The 20,183-nt window shown below is 37.5% G+C and overlaps 1 protein-coding gene across 3 annotated transcripts in view; it reads left to right on the top strand.

The window, feature by feature from the left end:
- DNAAF4 (dynein axonemal assembly factor 4) overlaps positions 1 to 20,183 on the top strand; it is a 78,856-nt gene that overhangs the window by 5,126 nt on the left and 53,547 nt on the right. The window contains exons 2-3 of one of the 3 annotated variants that reach the window (XM_087859231.1): positions 172 to 408; positions 18,568 to 18,715. In XM_087859231.1, coding sequence (XP_087715357.1) covers positions 18,688 to 18,715 — 28 coding nt within the window. In that variant the 5' untranslated portion in view covers positions 172 to 408; positions 18,568 to 18,687. Of the gene's footprint in view, positions 1 to 171; positions 409 to 17,516; positions 17,995 to 18,567; positions 18,716 to 20,183 lie in introns of those variants that run through there. The other 2 variants (XM_045812058.2, XM_087859230.1) reach the window with 2 other exon arrangements.

Genomic DNA, 20,183 nt, shown 5'->3' with positions numbered 1-20,183 from the left:
TAGCCTACAATTTACCAGGAATTTAATTTTATACTGAGAACCAAACCAGTATTTTTGGACAGGCCTTGCTATATGCCGTCTTTTTTTCCCCCCATGAAGTTTATACATAACACTGAGTCCTGAGTTCCCTTTAAAAATCTGAGCATAACCTATCTGTCTTGATTTTAACAGATTAGGACTTCAGTTCTGTTAACAGAAAATTAATTGGAAAGGAGTTCTACAACCTCAGCAGCTTAACAGTCCCTGAAATGGAGACACCACTGTAGCAATATTAAGAACAAAATTGCCTGAATGATAAGATCATGTTTACAAAAGACCTCCAAAATCTGTTGGAAATAAACATTAGCTGTCTAGAGTCTTACATGGAAAGATGGCATGCGAATGTGTTGATGCAGCTTGGCATAAGAGGTAATAAAAATGACTAAGATAAAATTACATCAAGATAAAATTTGAGTGCATGAAAGTTCTATTTAAATATATGGAAGGGGGCGCCTGGGTGGCTCAGTTGGTTAAGTGGCTGACTCAATTTCAGCCCAGGTCTTTTTGTTTATTTGGTTTGTTTTTTGTTTTTAAGTAGGTTCCATGTCCAGCTTGGAGCCTGGTGAAGGGCCTGAACTCACGACCCCAAGATTGAGACCTGAGCTGAGATCAAGAGTTTGATGCTCAACTGACTGAGCCACCCATGATCTCAGGGTCGTAAGTTCTAGCCCCGTGTTGGGATCCAGGCTTGGAGTGGAGCCTACTTTAAAAATCAGTAAATTAATTAATTAAGAATAAATTACAAATTAATTAATTAATGGAAGGATGGGGTGCCTGGCTGGCTCAGTTGAAAGAATGTGGGGCTCTTGATCTTGGGGTGGTGAGTTTGAACCCCACGTTGGGTATAGAGATTATTTAAATAAAACCTTCAAAGTTTTTTAAAACATAAATATATTAGAAGGAAAAATAAACATAAAATATATGGAAGGCAAAAAATCAATAAAAATGTGTTTATTTTACCTGCTGTAGGAGAGAGAAAGATATGCAAAGACTTCCAATCAAATAACATCTTGAGTCGATGCTCTAAAGCACCCCCTTCTGTTCCAAACATAGTATGATAAATATAAAAAGAGAAAATTGGGTTCAAAACCAAAAATATATCCAAAGACCAGAAATAAAGGAAGAAACCATGAACCATGCTGAAGCAGCAGGCTGCCTGCCTAGGTCCAGAGCAGAAGTTCTAATCTGGCAGGGTATTGAGATCTAAAAGTGCTACTACATTTCAAAACTTGTGAGATGTGATAACAGTACTAGAAGAGAAATGTATAGCTTTAGATAATTTTTAAGCCCCAAATATGATTAAGCATTGATCTCAAGAGGAGAAGAAAATAAAAAATCCTAAGGAAAGTAGAAGGAAGAAAATATTAAAAAATAAGAAAAAACAGGAGAGGAATAAAAAAGCCACAAGCAGGTTACTTAACAGATTAGTAAAATTGATGATCCTCTGATGAAATGGATTTTTTTTTAATAGCAGAAATAACAGGAATGAAAAAGGGGACCAAAATAGCACTGCTTGAGGCTAAGGGGCGAGCTGGGATTCCTCTATCCTACTGCACCACTTGGGAAAGGAGACTAAGCAGCAAAACCTACCTCCAAATGATATGTGGGCTCCAGGTCACATAGGAAGATGTGGGCCCAAGGTGGGCAGAAGTGCACAGTTTGCAGTTTGCTCAGTTGGTAACCGGTGACACCAAAGACACGAGTTATCACCAAAGAATTGAAGTAGTGAATTAGCATATAACACTTAGCTGAATTGGTGTTTCTAGGACACAACTTGGAGGCAACTTAAAACTGCTAGAAGGGCTGAACCCAGAGGAAAGAAAAATAAAATGAAAGAAGAAAGCCCGCTGTAAATCAAAATTTCAAATTTGTGAAAGAAACCTAATGATAAGACAAACAGTTAACCAATACCTTTTGAAATTTCAATCCACTCAAGATGAAAATAATAGAATAGCCTGAAAAGGACTTTAAAATAAGTATGTTTTGGGATCCTGAAAGACAAAGAATAAAAATTGAAGTTATGAAATCTGGTAAGTTCACATTCATTCATTTATTCAACATTTATCGTTTTTTATATGTCGGGCAATGTTCTAGATGCTAAAAGAGAGAGTAAATCAAACAGACAAAAATTACCACTCTCAGCAGATTGTTATTCTAGAGAAAATAAGCAAGAGAATAAGTGCAATGCACAAAAGAAAAGGTAATGAGATAGGGAATGCTGAAGCTGGCAGGGCAAGAGGTGCAAATTCTTAATTTTTAATAGCTCAGTGAAAAAAAATACGTAAGGGACACCGTCATACTGATAACTGGGGAAGAAAACTCCAGGCACAGGTAACAGCAGGTACAATAACCCTGGGAAAGAGCATGCTTGGCACATTTCACAGATTTCAAGGAGGCCACTGTGTCTGGAATGGAGTGAACAGCCCATGGGCTGGGCTCTGAGCTCAGCCAGGAGTCTGCTTGAAGATTCTCTCCCTCTGCCCCTCCCCTACTTGCACACGTGCATGTGCGCCCTCTCTCTTTCTCTCTCTCTCAAGTAAATCTTAAAAAAAGAAGTTGCTGAAGAGTTTCAGGAGAGAAGGATCATTCTGACTGCTGTGTTGAAATAGATTGAAGAGGTAGGGAGTGGAAGGAAGAAGACTAGTTAGGAAGCTATTATAGTAATTTGTGTGAGAGATGATGTGACTAGAACCACAGAGATAACAGGGGAAGGAGTGAAATGTGGGTTTTGTTTGGTCTTGATTCAAACAAAATAACTGTAAAAACACACAACTGGGGAAATGGGACTATAAACTTGGGTCATATGACATTGGTGATTATTTTAGTTCTGTTACAATAATGACATTGTGTTTATGTAATAAAACACCTATTTTTAAAAAGATGAATACCGAAATACTTATAATTCTTCAATTTGCTTTAAAATAGTCCAGAGGGGAGAAACGAAGCACGCCAAATCAGTAATGATGTATAAGACTTAACATTGATTTTCAGATGTGGCCTAGTGACCATATATAGGAGGATGGTCAAGTGATAGTTCCTAATCTCATTCAAGACATATATAAAGATAATGGATAATTTCAGATTTTTTAAGAAAAAAAAATTAGTGAATTATGTATTTAAAAAGTCACAATTTAAGTCACAATAGAGCCCTGCATCGGGCTCCCTGCTCAGTGAGGAGCCTACTTCTCCCTCTCCCACTCCCCCTGCTTGTGCATTCTCTCATTGTCAGATAAATAAATAAAATCTTAAAAAAATAAAAACAAAAAATAAAAGAATATAAATACACTATAACTTCTAACAGAGGGCAAAGCAGAATACAGAAAATTTTATCAAGCCAATAGAAGATAGGAGAGCAGATAAAAAGAATAACAAAAGTGGAAATAAAACCAAATTATCAGTAGTTATATATAAATGGATTAAATTCACCTGACACTGCCAGATCATTCCAAGGAATTTTTTTTTTGTCCAAATACTGTTTGCAAGAGATACATATGGAAATTTCAAAAGCAAAGGAATGTTTTATGTACAATGACATTCATTAGGAAGTGGAAAAGCCAAATTCTAAATGATTGTATACAAAAAAAGGGCCATCTATATAATGGAAAATTATGAAGAATTAAAACTTCAAAGACACCTGGGTGGCTCAGACTGTTAAGTGTCTGCCTTCGGCTCAGGTCATGATCCCAGGGTCCTGGGACTGAGTCCTGCATCGGGGTCCCCGCTTAGTGGGGAGCCTGCTTCTCTCTCTGCCTGCCACTCCCCCTGCTTGTGTGCTCGCTCTCTCTGACAAATAAGTAAATAAAACCTTAAAAAAAATTACAACTTCATGCCATATAAAAAATAAAATGGAAGAGATGATAATTGTTAAGTAAAAAAAGTTTAAAGAAAGTTATATACAGAATGATCACAATTAGTTTTTAAAATAAGCAATTTATATATCTACGTATACCTACCTAGAGATAATTGTCTGGAATGAGTACATGCCAAAATATTACTGCGGTTATCCTTGGATAAGGGAAGTATGTGTGATTTTTCTCCTTGGTATTATCAACAATAAACACGTATTTCTTTGGTCATCAGAAAACAATTTAAAAAAAAAGTAAAGAGATAACAAAAAGTATAACAGGAAAAGACTAATCAAAGGAAGCTACTATAATAATGTTAGTAAAAGACAAAATAGAATTTAAGGCTGTTATCAAAAAGATAGGAGATAACGAGTGTTGGTGAGGATGTGGAAAAGAGGGAGTCCTGGGGCGCCTGGGTGGCTCAGTTAGTTAAGCGTCTGCCTTCGGCTCAGGTCATGATCCCGGAGTCCTGGGATTGAGTTCCGCATGGGGCTCCTTGCTGGCAGGGACCCTGCTTCTCCCTCTTCTGTTCCCGGTGTTTGTGCTCATTCTCTCTCTCTCTTAAAAAAAAAAAAAAAAAGAGGGAATCCTTTTGCACTATTGGTGGGAATGCAAACGGGTGCAGCCACTATGGTAAACAGTATGGAATTTCCTCAAAAAATTACAAATAGAACTACATATGATATAATTCCGATTCTGGTTATCTATCCAAAGGAAATGAAATCACTATGTCAAAGAGACAACTGCACCCCTATGTTCATTGCAGCATTATTTACAGTAGCCAAGACATAGAAAAAACCAAAGTGTCCCATTAATGGAAGAATGGTAAAAAAAAAAAAACCCAAATGTGAATACATATATATGTGTGTATACATATATATATACATATATACACACATCCTCTCATGATTTCATGATATATGTATATATATGCTTTCTATATATACATATAAATGTTTGTCTATGTATACGTATATATGTGTGTATGTATGTATATATATAGAATATATATATAAAAAGAAGGAAATTCTGCCATTTGCAACAACATGGATGGACCTAGAGGGCATTATGCTAAGTGAAATAAGACAGAGAAGGACAAATATTACATGATCTCACTTTTATGAGGAATCTAGAAAAGCTGACATCACAGGTACAGAAAATGGATTAGTTGGTGCCAGAGGCAGAAGGGTAGGGGTCAAAAGGGGTAAAGGAGGTCAAAAAATATAATCTTCAGTTGTTTATAGATAAGTCCAGGGGACGTAATTTACAGCATGGTGAGTAAAGTCAACAATACTGGTATATATTTGAAAGTTGCTAAGAGAATAGATCTTAAAAGTTCTCATCATAAGAAAAAAAAATTGTAACTAAGTGAGGTGTTGAATGTTAATTAAACTTATTGTGGTGATCATTTCACCATATATATATATGATATATATATCAAATCATCATGTTGTACACCTAAAACTAATACAATGTTATATGTCAATCATGTCTCAATAAAACTGGGAAAAATATTTTTGGTTATACATTTAAAAAATATAAGGGCAAAACATATTAATAGGAAGGAGGACATATTGTAACTATAAAGGAAGAAAATAGCAATTGTGTGAGATTTTTAAAAAATTTATATCTGAAAATGATAGCTCAAGTATATGTTATATGTTAAACAACAAACATGTATCAGGATGCATTTAGAATGTTTAACCAGGGGCGCCTGTGTGGCTCAGTCGTTAAGCGTCTGCCTTCGGCTCAGGGCGTGATCCCGGTGTTCTGGGATCGAGCCCCACATCAGGCTCCTCCGCTATGAGCCTGCTTCTTCCTCTCCCACTCCCCCTGCTTGTGTTCCCTCTCTCACTGGCTGTCTCTTTCTCTGTCAAATAAAAAATAAAATAAATAAATAAAAAAAGAATGTTTAACCAAATGTAGCAAAAAGAATAGGATTTTATTATTTCACATAAAATGGACTTTGAAGATAGATAGTTCCAGGACTGGTTAATTCATCAGCTCAATATCAGGATACCGTGTAGATTTCTCAGTGATTCCCTTGGCTTTCCTCTCATGATTTCAAGATAGTTGCCACTGCCGCATAGATCATTTTCTCACAGAATAACATCCAAAGCAAGTGGAAAAGGAAGCTCATGTTGCTTTATTTTTATGAGAAAGGAAGATCCTTCAGAAGTCTCCAGCGGACTAAAATTTTTTCTTTAAAATAGTGCTAATATCAAGTTGGTGAATAGCAAAATAGCTGAGACTTTCATACATTACTGGTGGGAATGCAACATTTGTACTTTTGAACTAGTTCGGCAGTTTCTCATAAAATTAAGCATATACCCACCATATGACCCAGCAACTGAATTTTTCTGTTGTTTCCTTTTAACCCCTTGCTAACCTGCTAAGCTGAAGCTGTAAGATTCTTAAGTTTTGGGGCATCTACAAGTGAAAAAAGCCTTTACCTCTGCTTGTGTCTGTGAGATATAATCCTACCTCTGGAATGTATTAATAAATTAAAAGATAAAGCTCTTAAAGGTACACTATTTTGATTGGTTGGCAGCAATTGACCCCTTCTCCCCTTGAGTACATTTGATAATGTCTAGAGATAGTTCTGGTTGTCACAACTTGGAGGTGTTTCTGGCGTCTGGTACGCTGCCACACACCTAACAGTGCCCAGGATAGCCCCGCATAACAAAGAATCTTCTGCCCTACATGTCAGTAGTGGCGAGGGTGAGAAACCTTAGCTTATAGAGACTAAAAAGCACTTATATAAGTCTAATAATTTCGAAATTCCCCCAAATAAAGAAACTATACAATTAATACTTTAAATGTGGTAATCTTTTAAAGGAAAAAATTATTCTCACAGAAGCTGCTAGCTTAGAAGCATTTTTTAAAAAATAAGAAGTTAAGTTCATGCAATCAAATCAGACTTATTTGATAATTGAGGTTAAAAAAGCAGCTGTACCTTCTTCCTGATGATATCAGCATGAAGTAAAATACAAAAGTACATTTTATTCTTTTTAAAGATTTGGATTTGCTTTCTCTTAAAGAGAATAATTGAGCTTCCTACATTTTCTATATATAATTGATCTCATAAACTAATGTGACTCCTACATATTTAGGATAAGGAACAATGAAAAATTTTGTTTGGGGCGCTTGGGTGGCACAGTCCATTGAGCAACTGACTCTTGGTTTTGGTGGTGATTTCAAAGATTGAGCCCCCGTGTTGGGCTCCAGGCTTGGCGGGGAGTCTGCTTGAGATTCTCTCTCTCTCTCTCTCTCTCCTTCTATGCCCCTCCCACTCGTGTTCTCTCTCTCTCTTTCTCTAAAACAAATAAATAAATCTTAATTTTTTTGTTTCACCTAATTGCTTTATAATTCTAACAAAAATTTTAAACATCAAGAATATATTATGTTCTGTAGTGTATCAGTTTAAATGTTAACTTTAAGACCTTGAACTATCTTAAATTGAGTTAATTAGTTAATAATCTTTGGATGCTTTGATAATTTCTAAGTAATATCGAATATTACTCTCTGTGCATAATTCTCATACATACAGTTTTGGATTGTATTCCTTTGGTTATAGAGTGGTTCTGTCTTTGGGTCCTGTTGGTGAAACTTAAAGCATGAAAGAGATGACTACATGTGTGGCCATATTTCGTGTACTTGTGAGCTGTCCTGGTCCACTAAATGCTCGTTGTATATGACAGACAGGTAATTCTCTTCCCCGTAGTTTCTGTGAAGTATAAATAGTTTTTTTGGGTAAATGTGGGTGATCGAGAGTATCCTAGGTGCAATACTGGCAAGGAAGCATGAAGAGAGTAGTTTTATTCTATAGTAAAGTATTTGATGCCGAATTTTAAAGGAGATAAAAATGTGAAAGGATGAGGAAAATTATAGAAGTTATACAGAAAGTGAACTTTATTTGCCTTGGTTCATAATATGCACAGATAATGGGTCTAAATGGAAGCAATGCAATGAGTTAAAGTTTTTGGCAAATTTTGCTTAGTTTTTATTAATAATTTTAAAAAATTTAAGATCATTTTTAAAAATTTAGGATAAATTTATTGCCAACTATCATATCAATGCAAATCTAGAATTTGTTTTTTCCCTTATGTTAAAATGATAATTTGGTTTTAAAGCCTTTAGTCTGCTGTGAATGAAAAGTAGTAAAAAGATATTCATTACAGTCTGTATAATCCACCCAGATAACTAAAATTTTGTATCTCACCAGAAAAGTTTTTAAGTTTTCTTTGCTTTGTGATGATTTTATCATGCTCTTGATTACTAACATGAAGTCCTCTGGTCTGAAAAAGCTACAGCTCCTTACAGTGGTGTTACCTTCTATGGTTTTTGTCACCTTCTGTGTACCTTGGTTAATAGGTAGCCAAGTTAAAGTCATTCATTATTCTTTGACTTCTATGGCCCTTTCTTAATCAAGTGACAAAATTGATGATAACTTTTTTGATTATGCTTTCTAAGACTAGACCCTTAAAGATAAATATATATTTTAGTCCATATTTTAATATATTCAATACATAATACATTTCCGAAATATCCTATAGACCTAAAACATATTTTTCCAAGAGGTTCCCTGGGAAGTCACAAAGATTGTTCTTTTACATTACTAAAAAAACAGTAAAAATATTTGGGATTGTCAGATACGTTTCCTATTTCCCATCTGGCTCAACCTGATTGTAAGGACTGCATCAGAAGAGGTGTCAAAAGAAAAATTCAGTCTTTTCTAAGTCAACCTTGAGGTAAGTCCTACTTATACAAACATGTTTCAGAGATTATGAATTTAGCATAATCTGGCAATGTCCTCATCATCCACAGTTTTTTTTTCCCCCCTTGGGGGAAACAGTGGTCAAATCCTTATTATGCAGTCATGTATTATTACATCCTAATAAGAGAATTTTACTCTCCTCCATTCTCATTTATCCTCAGCCATTCAGTCCTATCATCGAAGCTTACTTCTGTTTTTCTCTCAAGCTTGCCTGAAGTCTCTGCTGTAAGCCGCAGGTTAGAAATTGGGTCTTCGGGGGCGCCTGGGTGGCGCAGTCGTTAAGCGTCTGCCTTCGGCTCAGGGCGTGATCCCGGCGTTCTGGGATCGAGCCCCACATCAGGCTCTTCCACTGGGAGCCTGCTTCTTCCTCTCCCACTCCCCTTGCTTGTGTTCCCTCTCTCGCTGGCTGTTTCTCTCTCTGTTAAATAAATAAATAAATAAAATCTAAAAAAAAAAAAAAAAAAAAGAAATTGGGTCTTCGGTCAAGGAGGAGAGTCTTCGAGTCCTGAAGAAAAGATTCTGTTAGGTACTCTCAAGGTACTAATATTTGCTTACCTGTTACTCTTGTACTAAGTAACTACTGATAGCTCAAGAAATTAAGACATCGGCAGTGAGAAGTGGATGGATCTGAGAAATATTTCAGACTTGGAGACTGATTGGATTCGTAGCCTCTATCATAGGTATCGTTGTCAAAGTCAACAGCATTCAGTTCAAGAATGTTAAAAGCGTCACTTTTATTCTCATGCAGGTAGAAAGCCATTTCATGTCCGCCAAGATGTGTACCAGAAAAAAATGTTTATGGTGTAGTCCAGGAGAAAAGCCCTGGATCTGTTCAAATGTCTAAATAGCAACACTAGGGACGCCTGGGTGGCTCAGCTGGTTGAGCGTCTGCCTTCAGCTCAGGTCATGATCCCAGGTCCTGGGATCAAGTCCCACGTGGGACTCCCTGCTCAGCAGTGAGTCTGCTTCTCTCTCTGCCTGCTGCTCCCCCTGCTTATGCTCTCTCTCTCTGACAAATAAATAAATGAAATCTTAAAAAAAAATAGCAACAGTAATGAGCACTTTACACAGAATCCTATTTAATCCTCTTAATGCCCTACAAATAGATATTATTGCCTCTATTTTAGATTGAGAACTAAGGGTCAGGGGGGTGAGAAACTTGCTCAAGGTCATAGAATTAATAAAAGTAGAGTGGGATTCTAACCCAATTAGCCTGATTTCAAGCACTATTGTAGTACCAAATTTTAACATCAAGAGTAAAATAATAAATAAATAAATAAACAATTTTAGCCCGAAAAGATGTTTACATTCCCCAAATTCCTGCCTTTGATCTTGAACCCTTGCTTTTGAGGACCCTTCTCTGACCTTCTCCCATCTGCACTTTCTCCAAAAGGCAAAGAAGCTGTGGGTCAAGAGGATATGCCATCCAGTACTCATGCTCCCTCTTCTAATTTCTTCCTTTAAGGTTTTATTTATTTATTGAGAGAGGGATTACAGAGGGAGAGGGAGAAGGAAGCCCGATGTTGGCAGATCCCAGGACCCTGGGATCATGATGCTTCACCTACTGAGCCACCCAGGTGCCCTCATGCTCCCTCTTCTAGACCATGTTTGGGCTGCCCCAGTATCCATAGGAATGTCATGAGTCCTTTCCTGGCGAGGGAGAGGGAGAGAGAAAATCTTAAGCAGTCTCCACGCCCAGGGCGGAAACATGGGGCTCAATCTCACCACCCTGTGATCATGACCTGAGCCGAAATCAAGAGTCAGATGCTTAACTGACTGAGCCACCCAGGTGCCCCAAGTATGTTTCATTTTGTAAGAAACTGCCCAACTGTCTTCCAAGTGGCCTTACCATTTTGCATTCCTGGCAGCAGTGAATGAGGATGTTACTCCACTCCTCTTCAACACCTGGTGTTGTCAATGTTCTGGATTTGGGCCATTCTAATACACGCATAGTGGTATCTCGTTGTTTTCGTAAGATTCCACATAAGATGTGGAACCTCTTCTCATATGCTTATTTATCATCTGTATATCTTTGGTGAAGTGTCTGTTAAAGTCCTCAGCTCATCTTTTTATTGGGTTGTTTTCTTTTTTTATTGATGTATAGTTGACATACGATGTTATATTACTTTCAGGTGTACAGCATAGTGGTTTGACAATATTAGATGTTACTCAATGCTCACCATGATACGTGTAGTCACCATATAGCATTATTATAATATTATTGACTATTATTCCCTGTACTGTACTTTTCATCTCTATAACTTATTTATTTAATAACTGAAAGTTTATATCTCTTAATCTCAACTAGTTAAGTTTATTTTCTTATTGTTTGAGTTTTAAAGTTCATATATATTTTGGATAAGAGTCCTTTATCAAAGATATATGTGTATATATATATATACATTTGTATATAATAAATTTATATAATTTATATATATATTTATATATAAATATATATATAAATTATATAAATTTAAATTTAAATATAAATATATATTATATATATTATATATATATTATATATATTGTATATATATAATATATATATAAATGGTTATATATCTATAGATAGATAGATACTATATATAGATTTTCTCCTGTGTTATCTTCTAAGAGTTTTATAGTTTTACATTTTAAATGTAAATCTGTGATCCATTTTGAGTTCATTTTTGTTGAAGGTGTAATGACTATATCTAGATTCCCTTTTTTGCATGTGCATGTCTAGTTGTTCCAGCACCATTTGTTGAAAATACTATCTTTTCTCCATTATATTACTTCCTCTTCTCAAAAATCAGTTGACTATATTCACGTTGGGTATATTTCTGGGCTCTCTATTCTGTTCCACTGATTTACTTGTCGGTTTTTTTCATTAATACTACATTGCATTGATTATTTTCTTCCCAAATTGATCTATGATTGATCAAGATTCAATCTATTGATCTAGATTCAATGCAATCCCAATCAAAATACTAGCAAGTTATTTTGTGGATCTGGACAAACTGATTCTACAGTCATATGGAGAGCAAAAGACTAGCCAACACAATAGCCAGAATAGCCAATACAATAGTGAAAGAGAAGAACAAAGTTAGGGGAGTGACAATCCCCAACTTCAAGAGTAGGCACAAAAAAAAAAAAAAAAAAAAAGACTTGGCACAAGGCTGGCTACAGCTCCTTAGAGATTTCTAGGAAGCTGGTGTGTCTGGCCTTATAAAATGAGTTAGGAAGTGTCCCCTCTGCTTCTATCTTCTAAAAGAGATCGTAGAAAATTGGTATAATTTCTTCCTTAGATGTTTAGTAGAATTCACCAGTGATCCCAGCTAGGCCTGGTGCTTTCTGTTTGGGAAAGTTATTGATTATTGATTCAGTTTATTTAATAGATATATGTCTACTCATATTGTCTATTTCTTCTTCTGTGAGTTTTGAGAGATTGTGTCTTTCAGTGAATTGGTCCATTTCTTTGAGGTTATCACACTTACAGGCATGGAGTTGTTCATAGTATTCCTTTACTATCCTTTTAATATTCGTGGAATTTGTAGTGATGTCCCCTCTTCTGTTTCTGATATTAGTAAGTTGTGTCTTCTCTCTCTTTTTCTTAGTTAGCCTGGCTGGAGGTTTGTCAATTTTGTTGATCTTTTCAAATAACCAACTCTGTTTTATTGATCTTCTCTATTGAGTTCCTGTTTTCAATTCCACTGATTTCTGCTCTTAATTTTTATTTTTTCTGCTTACTTCAGATTTAATTTACTCCTTGTTTCCCTGGTTGCCTAAGGTGGAAGCTTACATGAATGACTTTAGATTTTTCTTCTTCTCTAACATATGCATTTGACGGTATAAATTCAGTTAAATTCTGATAAAACCAGCAGATTAGGATCTGGTTAAATAGTTTCTTCTGAAGGCAGATCTTGCTGAGAGGAACAGAATGCTCTGGCATATTTCAAAAGGGTTCCTTTCCTCCTCCCCCTGTTGGGAGCACCTGGAGATTTTTCTCTGATATTCACTATGAGAACCTGGTACAGCTTCAGGAAGTAAAACTCACAAAAGTGTAGGAGCTCCCTGATGACTGGGTCCCCCTGGAGTTCTTATGTCTGAGACTTACCCACAGGGAGCAGCAGCTTGTCAACTACAGTTCAGGTTTTCCTACCTTGACAATGTTCCCATGGAAGTTTCTTCTCTGATTGGTTCTGATTCTCTATATTCATTTGTTAGTCTCTCCAGTTTTTGGGGTAGTGATTTGCTCTGTGACCTCACTTTTTTTTATGGATCTAAGAAGCATTGTTGATTTTTTATTTTGTTCAGCTTTTTACATAGGATGGAGTAGTGACTTTCAAGCTCTTTAGATGTTAGATCAGACTTTTTAAAGAAATTAAATAACTGATATTGTGCTAAAGGAATCCAACAGGAAAAATCAAGAGCTATACTCCATAAGTGTAAATCTAAGATATATGGACCAAAAATAAAAGGAAAAGAATAGTCACTTTATACTTTCTAAATGAGCACTAACTATATATTCTTGTCTAATTGATAACCACATTGTCTTTTTCTAAAATCCAAATTCAAAATAGTAAAATAACTAATGATTTAATATCTAATACCTAGATTTTGGTCTGAAATGCTATTGTCAGTTAAAAGGAACTAAGATTTCTTGGAGAATGATTGATTCCATTTTCTAGAGGAAAAAAAAGGAAAAAATTTTGAAGTAGGTCTAAATCATCTTGTTCTAAGAATAAAGGATCTTTAAAAGGCTTTTTAAAATTCTGGAATGGTATTAAAAATCATAATCAACTTTTCCCAGTGGCCAAATATGACAATATGACCATCAACAATAAAATTATAATTACTTAATTTTAGGCTGGGAATAATAAATCAGATTTAGTTGTTGCTTCATAATGTACATTTTCACTCCTTGAGAACCTCACAATATGTAAAGAGAAAATAGAGAACTTCCTCTACCATAGAGCTAGTTTTAAATTTTTTACTTCAATTTTATAATATTTGTTACATACAAAATGATACAGATATATGTATATTTAAGTTATGAATCACAATATAGGTAGTACATATTCATCACCAAAAATTAGAGAGAGAGAGAGAGAAATATAACTTGGCAATTTCTTTGGTGCTCTCTGGTGGCTTGGTTTGATGTAATTAATGGAATCAAACAAAAATGATTTTGGGTGTTCTCTCTGGGTTTTTTTAGGGAACCAGCCAATAGGGCCTGGACCTCTGGTCTCCCAGTGGGAGGGACTGCATTTGAACTCAGCTGGCCATGGTACTATTACTTTCTTCCAACTAAAACTTTCCATGTGACTCAAGGTATGCAGATCCTGGGTAGCTGACTTTCTTGGACAAGTCTTTTTTTTTTTTTTAAGATATATTTATTTCTTTTAGAGAGAGAGAGCATGCAGGGGGAGGGCCAGAGGGAGAGGGAGAAAGAATGCTAAGCAGACTCCCTACTGAGCATGGAGTCTGATGTGGGGCTCAATCCCACAACCACGAGATCATGACCCAAGTGGAAATCAAGAACCGGATGCCAAACTGACGGAGCCACCCAGGCACCCCTCTTGGACAATTCTTATAAATAGTTGCACCTACACCAAGACTGCCTAGTGGCCCAGTGGTTTCCCTACTGACAAGGTTCCTTTTATGTTTTCCCTGTAAGAAGAGAGAGGAAAAAGGGCATGAAATTCCTCTCATATAATGCAAACTCACACTGAAGATCCAACATAGTGCTCTCACCCCAATATACTTCTCCTTGAGATGATGGCAGAATGGGGGAACCTGTGTTTTTTCCTTACCTTTGTAAGCAAGCTTCTTTTTTTACCAATAAAACTTACCCCTTAACCTAGTGGTTCTAACTTTGGTGTGGGTCAGAATTACCTGGTGGACATGTTAAAACAGATTTGCTGGGTCCCATTTCCAGAATTTCTGGTTCAGTAGACCTGGAATGGAGTCTGGGAATTTGCATTTCTAGCAAGTCCCCAGGTAATGCTGATATTATAGTCAGGCGACCACACTCTGAGAAACTTTGTCTTAATTCATGCAGTGGAAATGAGCTCACAAAGGGTCCCATTGGCACGACCTTCACCTAGGAGTTCATCATTGTCCTTTCTTGTGCCCTACTTTCCTTTCTAGTTTTACCACATAGGTAGGAATTTTTAACCAATAGATGACTTACTCTTCTCACTCATCCATCCAGTGTATAGGTATAATTAATTCATTTTCACTGTTCTATGATAATCTGTTGTGTGAATAAAACTATTGATAGACATTTGGCTTGTTTTCAGGCTTTTGCTAGGAAACTGCAATGAAGAGTTACTACTTTAGTCGTAGAATTACCCTTGGTTTCTGAAAGAACCCACCTAGAGGGAACCCTCCTGGGGCGCCTGGTTGGTTCAGTTGGCTAAGCATCTGCCTTTGGCTCAGGTCATGATCCCAGGGTCCTGTAATCGAATCCTGCATGGGACTCCCTGCTCAGTGGGGAACCTCCTTCTCCCTGTCCCTCAGCTGCTCCCCCTGCTTGTGCTCTCTCTCTGTCAAATAAAATCTAGAAAAAAAAAAAAAAGAGGGAACCCTCCTTCCCTTAGACTTTTCCCTCAATTCTAACATCCTCTTGCTGAGACACCCAATGGTGTGTGTTCTGCCTTGCTCAGTGAGTACTGAACTCAACTTGTTCAAGTACATGTGTGCCTTTGGTCTTTGGCTGAAGGGTTTATATGTAAAATATGTTCACATTCCTTGCTGTGCCTCTTGATGAACACCAGTTCTTAGTTTTCGTTCAAGTTTTCAATCTTTGCCCTTTATGGTTAGTGCTTTTTATATCATATTTAAGAATTCCTGTCTTACTCCAGGATCATATGGATATGTATTTTTTTTTGCTAGATAATGTATTTCTAATATCCAAACTTTTGTCTTTAGTTCATCTGAAATTCATTTTTGTGTATGACACCATATGCCTGTAGAAATCTAGCACGTAGAAATCTAATCTCGTTTTTTAAAACGTGGTAACCATTTCTCATAGCAACAATGCATTCAATAGCCATTCCTTTCTGTGCTTTTCCCCACTTGCATGCAGACCCACCTCTACCATATATCAAACTTCTATCTATACATGGGTTAAATTAGATTTCTTTCATTTTTAAAAGGTAATAAGAAATAGTTTAAGACTTTAAGATTGAATGTTTCAAGGCTGTAAAACACTGTTTAGATAAATACATAAATCATAAAACGACGTATAAAAGTTAATGTTTTAAGTTGGTATCAGTTGATGCAATGATTCAGTAATAAAATTTACCAAGTTTTTTAAAAAGGTAATTCATTCAGAGTGTAGAAAATTTAGTAAGACTATGGTAGTCCAGAGAACAATTTAACTACAGAGGTGTCTATGTACTTAACAAAGTGATTGCTAACAGTTTTTTTTAAAAAGCCCCAAACGACACTAAGTAACCCTTTCATTATCTTTCATACATAAGCTCACTTTTTATATAGTCAGAGACTCTAGCCTCTAAAATTTTATATTAAAGAAATACATAAATCCTCTCTTCTGAAGACACAGGAAAGTCGGAAACAAAATGGTAAAAGTAAGAATAGAATCAAAGGGGAGAAAATGCCAAAAGAGAGGACAAAGGAAAAGAAGTCAAAGAATGGCTCCCAGTAGTCAAAGTTACAGAACCTTGAGATGATGAACTTATGACAAAATTAGATAAGGTACTGAGGGGTGGCCTGTTTGGGGGGAAAGATGATTTTTTTTCTCCCAAGTCTGCTGCTCCTAAACTCTCCTCTAGAATATTTTCAGGAGGTTTTAAATTTGTTTTAATGGCCTGCAAAAGTAAAAAGTTTAAAATCCAATCCTTAGGTGGCAAATAGTCCATAGGTGCTTAAATTTTGTGTAAATTCACTGTCCCTTTTTGTTTTCTTTTTTAAAAAGATTTTATTTATTTTCGAGTGAGAGAGAGCAGGGAGAGAGGCAGAGGGAGAAGCAGAGAACCTCACACAGATTCTTCCCAAGGCACACAGCCCAGGCCTCTCTGCTCTCTCCACCCTGAGATCAGGACCCCAGTGGAAACCAAGAGTCAGATGCCAAACGGACTGAGCCACCCAGGCGCCCCTTGTTTTCTTTTTTAAACATCAAATTCCAGTAACTTATGAACTGAGTCTACAGAAAGCAGCCTGGGGAAAGATCATTGGAATGGGAGTTAAAAGAGCAGGATTTTAATCACGATTTTGCCACTAATCTAAATGGCAATGGGGTTAAGTGCATGGGTCTCAAATTCCTTAAATATGCAGGATGAACTATATCACCTTCAAGTTTCCTTCCAGAGGTAAGAGTCTTAGTCTTTTTTTTAATAATATTTTTTATTATGTTAGTCACCATACAGTACATCCCTGGTTTTTGATGTAATGTTCCATGATTCATTAGCTGCGTATAACACCCAGTGCACCATGCAATACATGCCCTCCTTACTACCCATCACCAGCCTATCCCATTCTCCCACCCCCTACTCTCTGGAGCCCTCAGTTTGTTTCTCAGAGTAAGAGTCTAAGTCTTCTTAAGCAATTGTAAAATGTATCTGTGTAAATCCAAGCTATCCTACAGCTGAGTTGCAGCCAAGCGTTTGCTGTTTGAGTCATAAGGCCGTTTCTTCCCGGGTCCTAAACCACGTAGTGAACCCTACCTATGATCTTTTGGTGGTCTTACATCTGACAGGATTTGGAGCACAATAGTAAGGCCAAGCTCCCAGGCCAGGACGTCAGTACGACCAGGAAATTTCCAAAACAGGAACACCAAATGATGTTCTGACAGCCTCCATCAGAACAAAAGGCCAGGGCTGCTAAGCCCGGGGGCGGTGCACCTGCTTCTCACAGGTCAGGTCACTCTTTCTTTCCCGTAACTCCTTTCTTTCTTTTTTTGCATTCTCAAGCGCAAGGCTCTTTTCTTAAAAATGAAGGCCTGTTTCTTCGGCGATTCACTCAGGCCCCAGGGAACGGATAATAGCCAGAGAAGTGGTCTCTGGCCCGCGCTAGCAAGCCCAAGCAGTCACAAGGGGAGTTTGTGAGGCGGTCGCAGAAGCGCGCCCGGGGCACGCTGGGAACGCGGGGCGCCGCGGCCCGGCCTGACCCGGAAGGGCTGGTGCGTGGTAACCCCGGCTTCCATAGCAACCGAACAGGTGCTAGTCCTAACCAGCAGCGTCCTCTCGTACAGCACCTCCCGGGATGCCGCTGCAGGTTAGTGATTACAGCTGGCAGCAGACGAAGGCTGCGGTGTTTATCTCTGTGCCTCTCCGAGGCGTCTGCGTCAGAGACGCGGACGTGTTCTGCACGGAAAACTATCTGAAGGTAGGAACTCGAGTTGTGCCTGCCGTTGTGCCTGCCGGGTGCCCGGGGGTGTGATCCGAAGCTTCTGAAAGCGCTGCTGTGTACACGCCACAGGCGCGTTCTTGCAGATAAGCGTCCTAAAATTTAGTTTTTTAGTTTTTTTTTTTTTAACGAATCCCGTGAGGTGATACCTCATCTTTAGACAGATGTCATCAGACCAGAGTTAATTCTTTTTTTTAAAAAAAGATTTTATTTGTTTATTTATTTGACAGAGATGGAGACAGCCAGCCAGAGAGGGAACACAAGCAGGGGGAGTGGGAGAGGAAGAAGCAGGCTCATAGCGGAGGAGCCTGATATGGGGCTCGATCCCAGAACGCCGGGATCACGCCCTGAGCCGAAGGCAGACGCTTAACCGCTGTGCCACCAAGGCGCCCCCAGAGTTAATTCTTATCCAGGATTTCTTCATATGCCTTATTGAGTAAATTTATAGCGGGCATTTAAGAAAATGATCTTGGCCTCTGTCACTTGTTTCTTAATGGCGGTGTCTTTATTTTGTGTAACTAAATTAACCTTCGTTTACCTCCTTCTGAATAGGTCAACTTTTCTCCATTTTTATTTGAAGTGTTTCTCTACGCGCCCATAGACGATGAAAACAGCAAAGCCAAGATTGGGAATGACACTATTGTATTCACCTTATATAAAAAAGAACTGGCCATGTGGGAGAACCTTTCTGTGTCAGGTGGTAAGTTTTTTATTAAAAGATGTTCACCTGGTCATGCTTTTTATATTTTATACCTTAATTTTTTTTTCAGAACAATTCTTTTTCTTCTAGAAGAAAAGTAGGAACGTGAGCATGATTTAAAGGACATAGTGCTTCAGCTGCACTTAAATAACTTAAAGATTGAATAATTCAAAAGTTAGAGCACATTTATAGTTTTCACTCAAATGTGGGCTTGTATCTTCAGAGGATAAGGCCTCTTGATAGGATCTTTATTGAGCCCTTGTTTTGCATTAGGCATTAACACATCTGGTAATCCTCAGAACAACCTATTACTTAGGTTACCTCCCTCCCACCCATTTTTGTTTTCGTTTTTGTTTTTTGTTGTTGTTGTTGTTTTTTAAGGTGAGGCTACCGAGGCACAGAGGATTGAATAATTGGCACAGGTCATACAACTAGTAAGTGGCAGACTGGAACTGGAGCTTTAGCAGTTTGACTCTAGAGCAGTGGTTCCTAACCCTGGCTACATATTTGAATCACCTACAAAACTTGTAAATAATATAGATGTCTGAAACTCACCCTAGACCAATCAAATCAGTTTCTGTGAGTGGAAAAAGCTTTCCAGGATTATAATGTACAAAGTTGAGATCCCCTGTTCTCTGTATGCTTGATGAGTACTCTGTTCTGCCACAATTGGCTCGGTGGGTCAGTGATTGCCCTCTACTGCTTTACCTCCATTTTCTTCCTCCCGCTTCTAGTTGTCATGTATTCTAGGGCTTTTTTTCTACTGCCTGAAATTTCTCTTAAGCCTCTGGCATTAAGTCTTGAGTAGGAACTACTGAGAATGGGGACATTGAAATCATTCTTTTCATTTATTTTTTTTTAAATAATCTCTACATCCAACATGGGGCTCGAACTCACGACCCCGAGAACAAGAATCATATACTCTTCCAAATGAGCCAGCTAGGCATCCTGCAGTCATTCTTTATATTAATTCTTTCTTGATATCTTGCAGTGGAATTTCATTTTGTAATTCCCAGGACCAGGTAGATTTCTTCTCTAAAGTCTAGTATTCAGCTCAGAAAATACTGATGAAGGTAGATTACCATAGCCAGGTTACTTTAGCTTTTTAGTGAGTTCCAGAATTACTGAAGAGTTTTTAAAAACCAGATCCTTGCTGTCCTACTCCTTCCTTTGTGATTCAGCCAAGTCTGAGATGGGCCTGGGACTATGTCGTGAAACACACACACGGTGTTTTTACTTCTTACCTAAGATCAAATATAAACACTTTATTTCAACTCTTATTGATAATCTTAATTTTAAAGTAGGATGAGACCAGAACCATCATCTATTTTAATGGCTTATTTTAAAATAAACAGATTGGGAGTGGTGGGACCCCAGGTGATTCTGATGACTGAACAGGCTTGAGAACAACTGACTTAAATGTTTGTGTGTGTGTCTGTGTGTCTGTCTGTCTCCAGGAAACATTTTT

The sequence above is a fragment of the Ursus americanus genome, chromosome 36 (assembly GCF_024610735.1).
Source record: "Ursus americanus isolate L20-20 chromosome 36, mUrsAme1.1.p, whole genome shotgun sequence".
Taxonomy (NCBI): domain Eukaryota; kingdom Metazoa; phylum Chordata; class Mammalia; order Carnivora; family Ursidae; genus Ursus; species Ursus americanus.
This window is presented reverse-complemented; position numbering and strand designations above follow the sequence as displayed.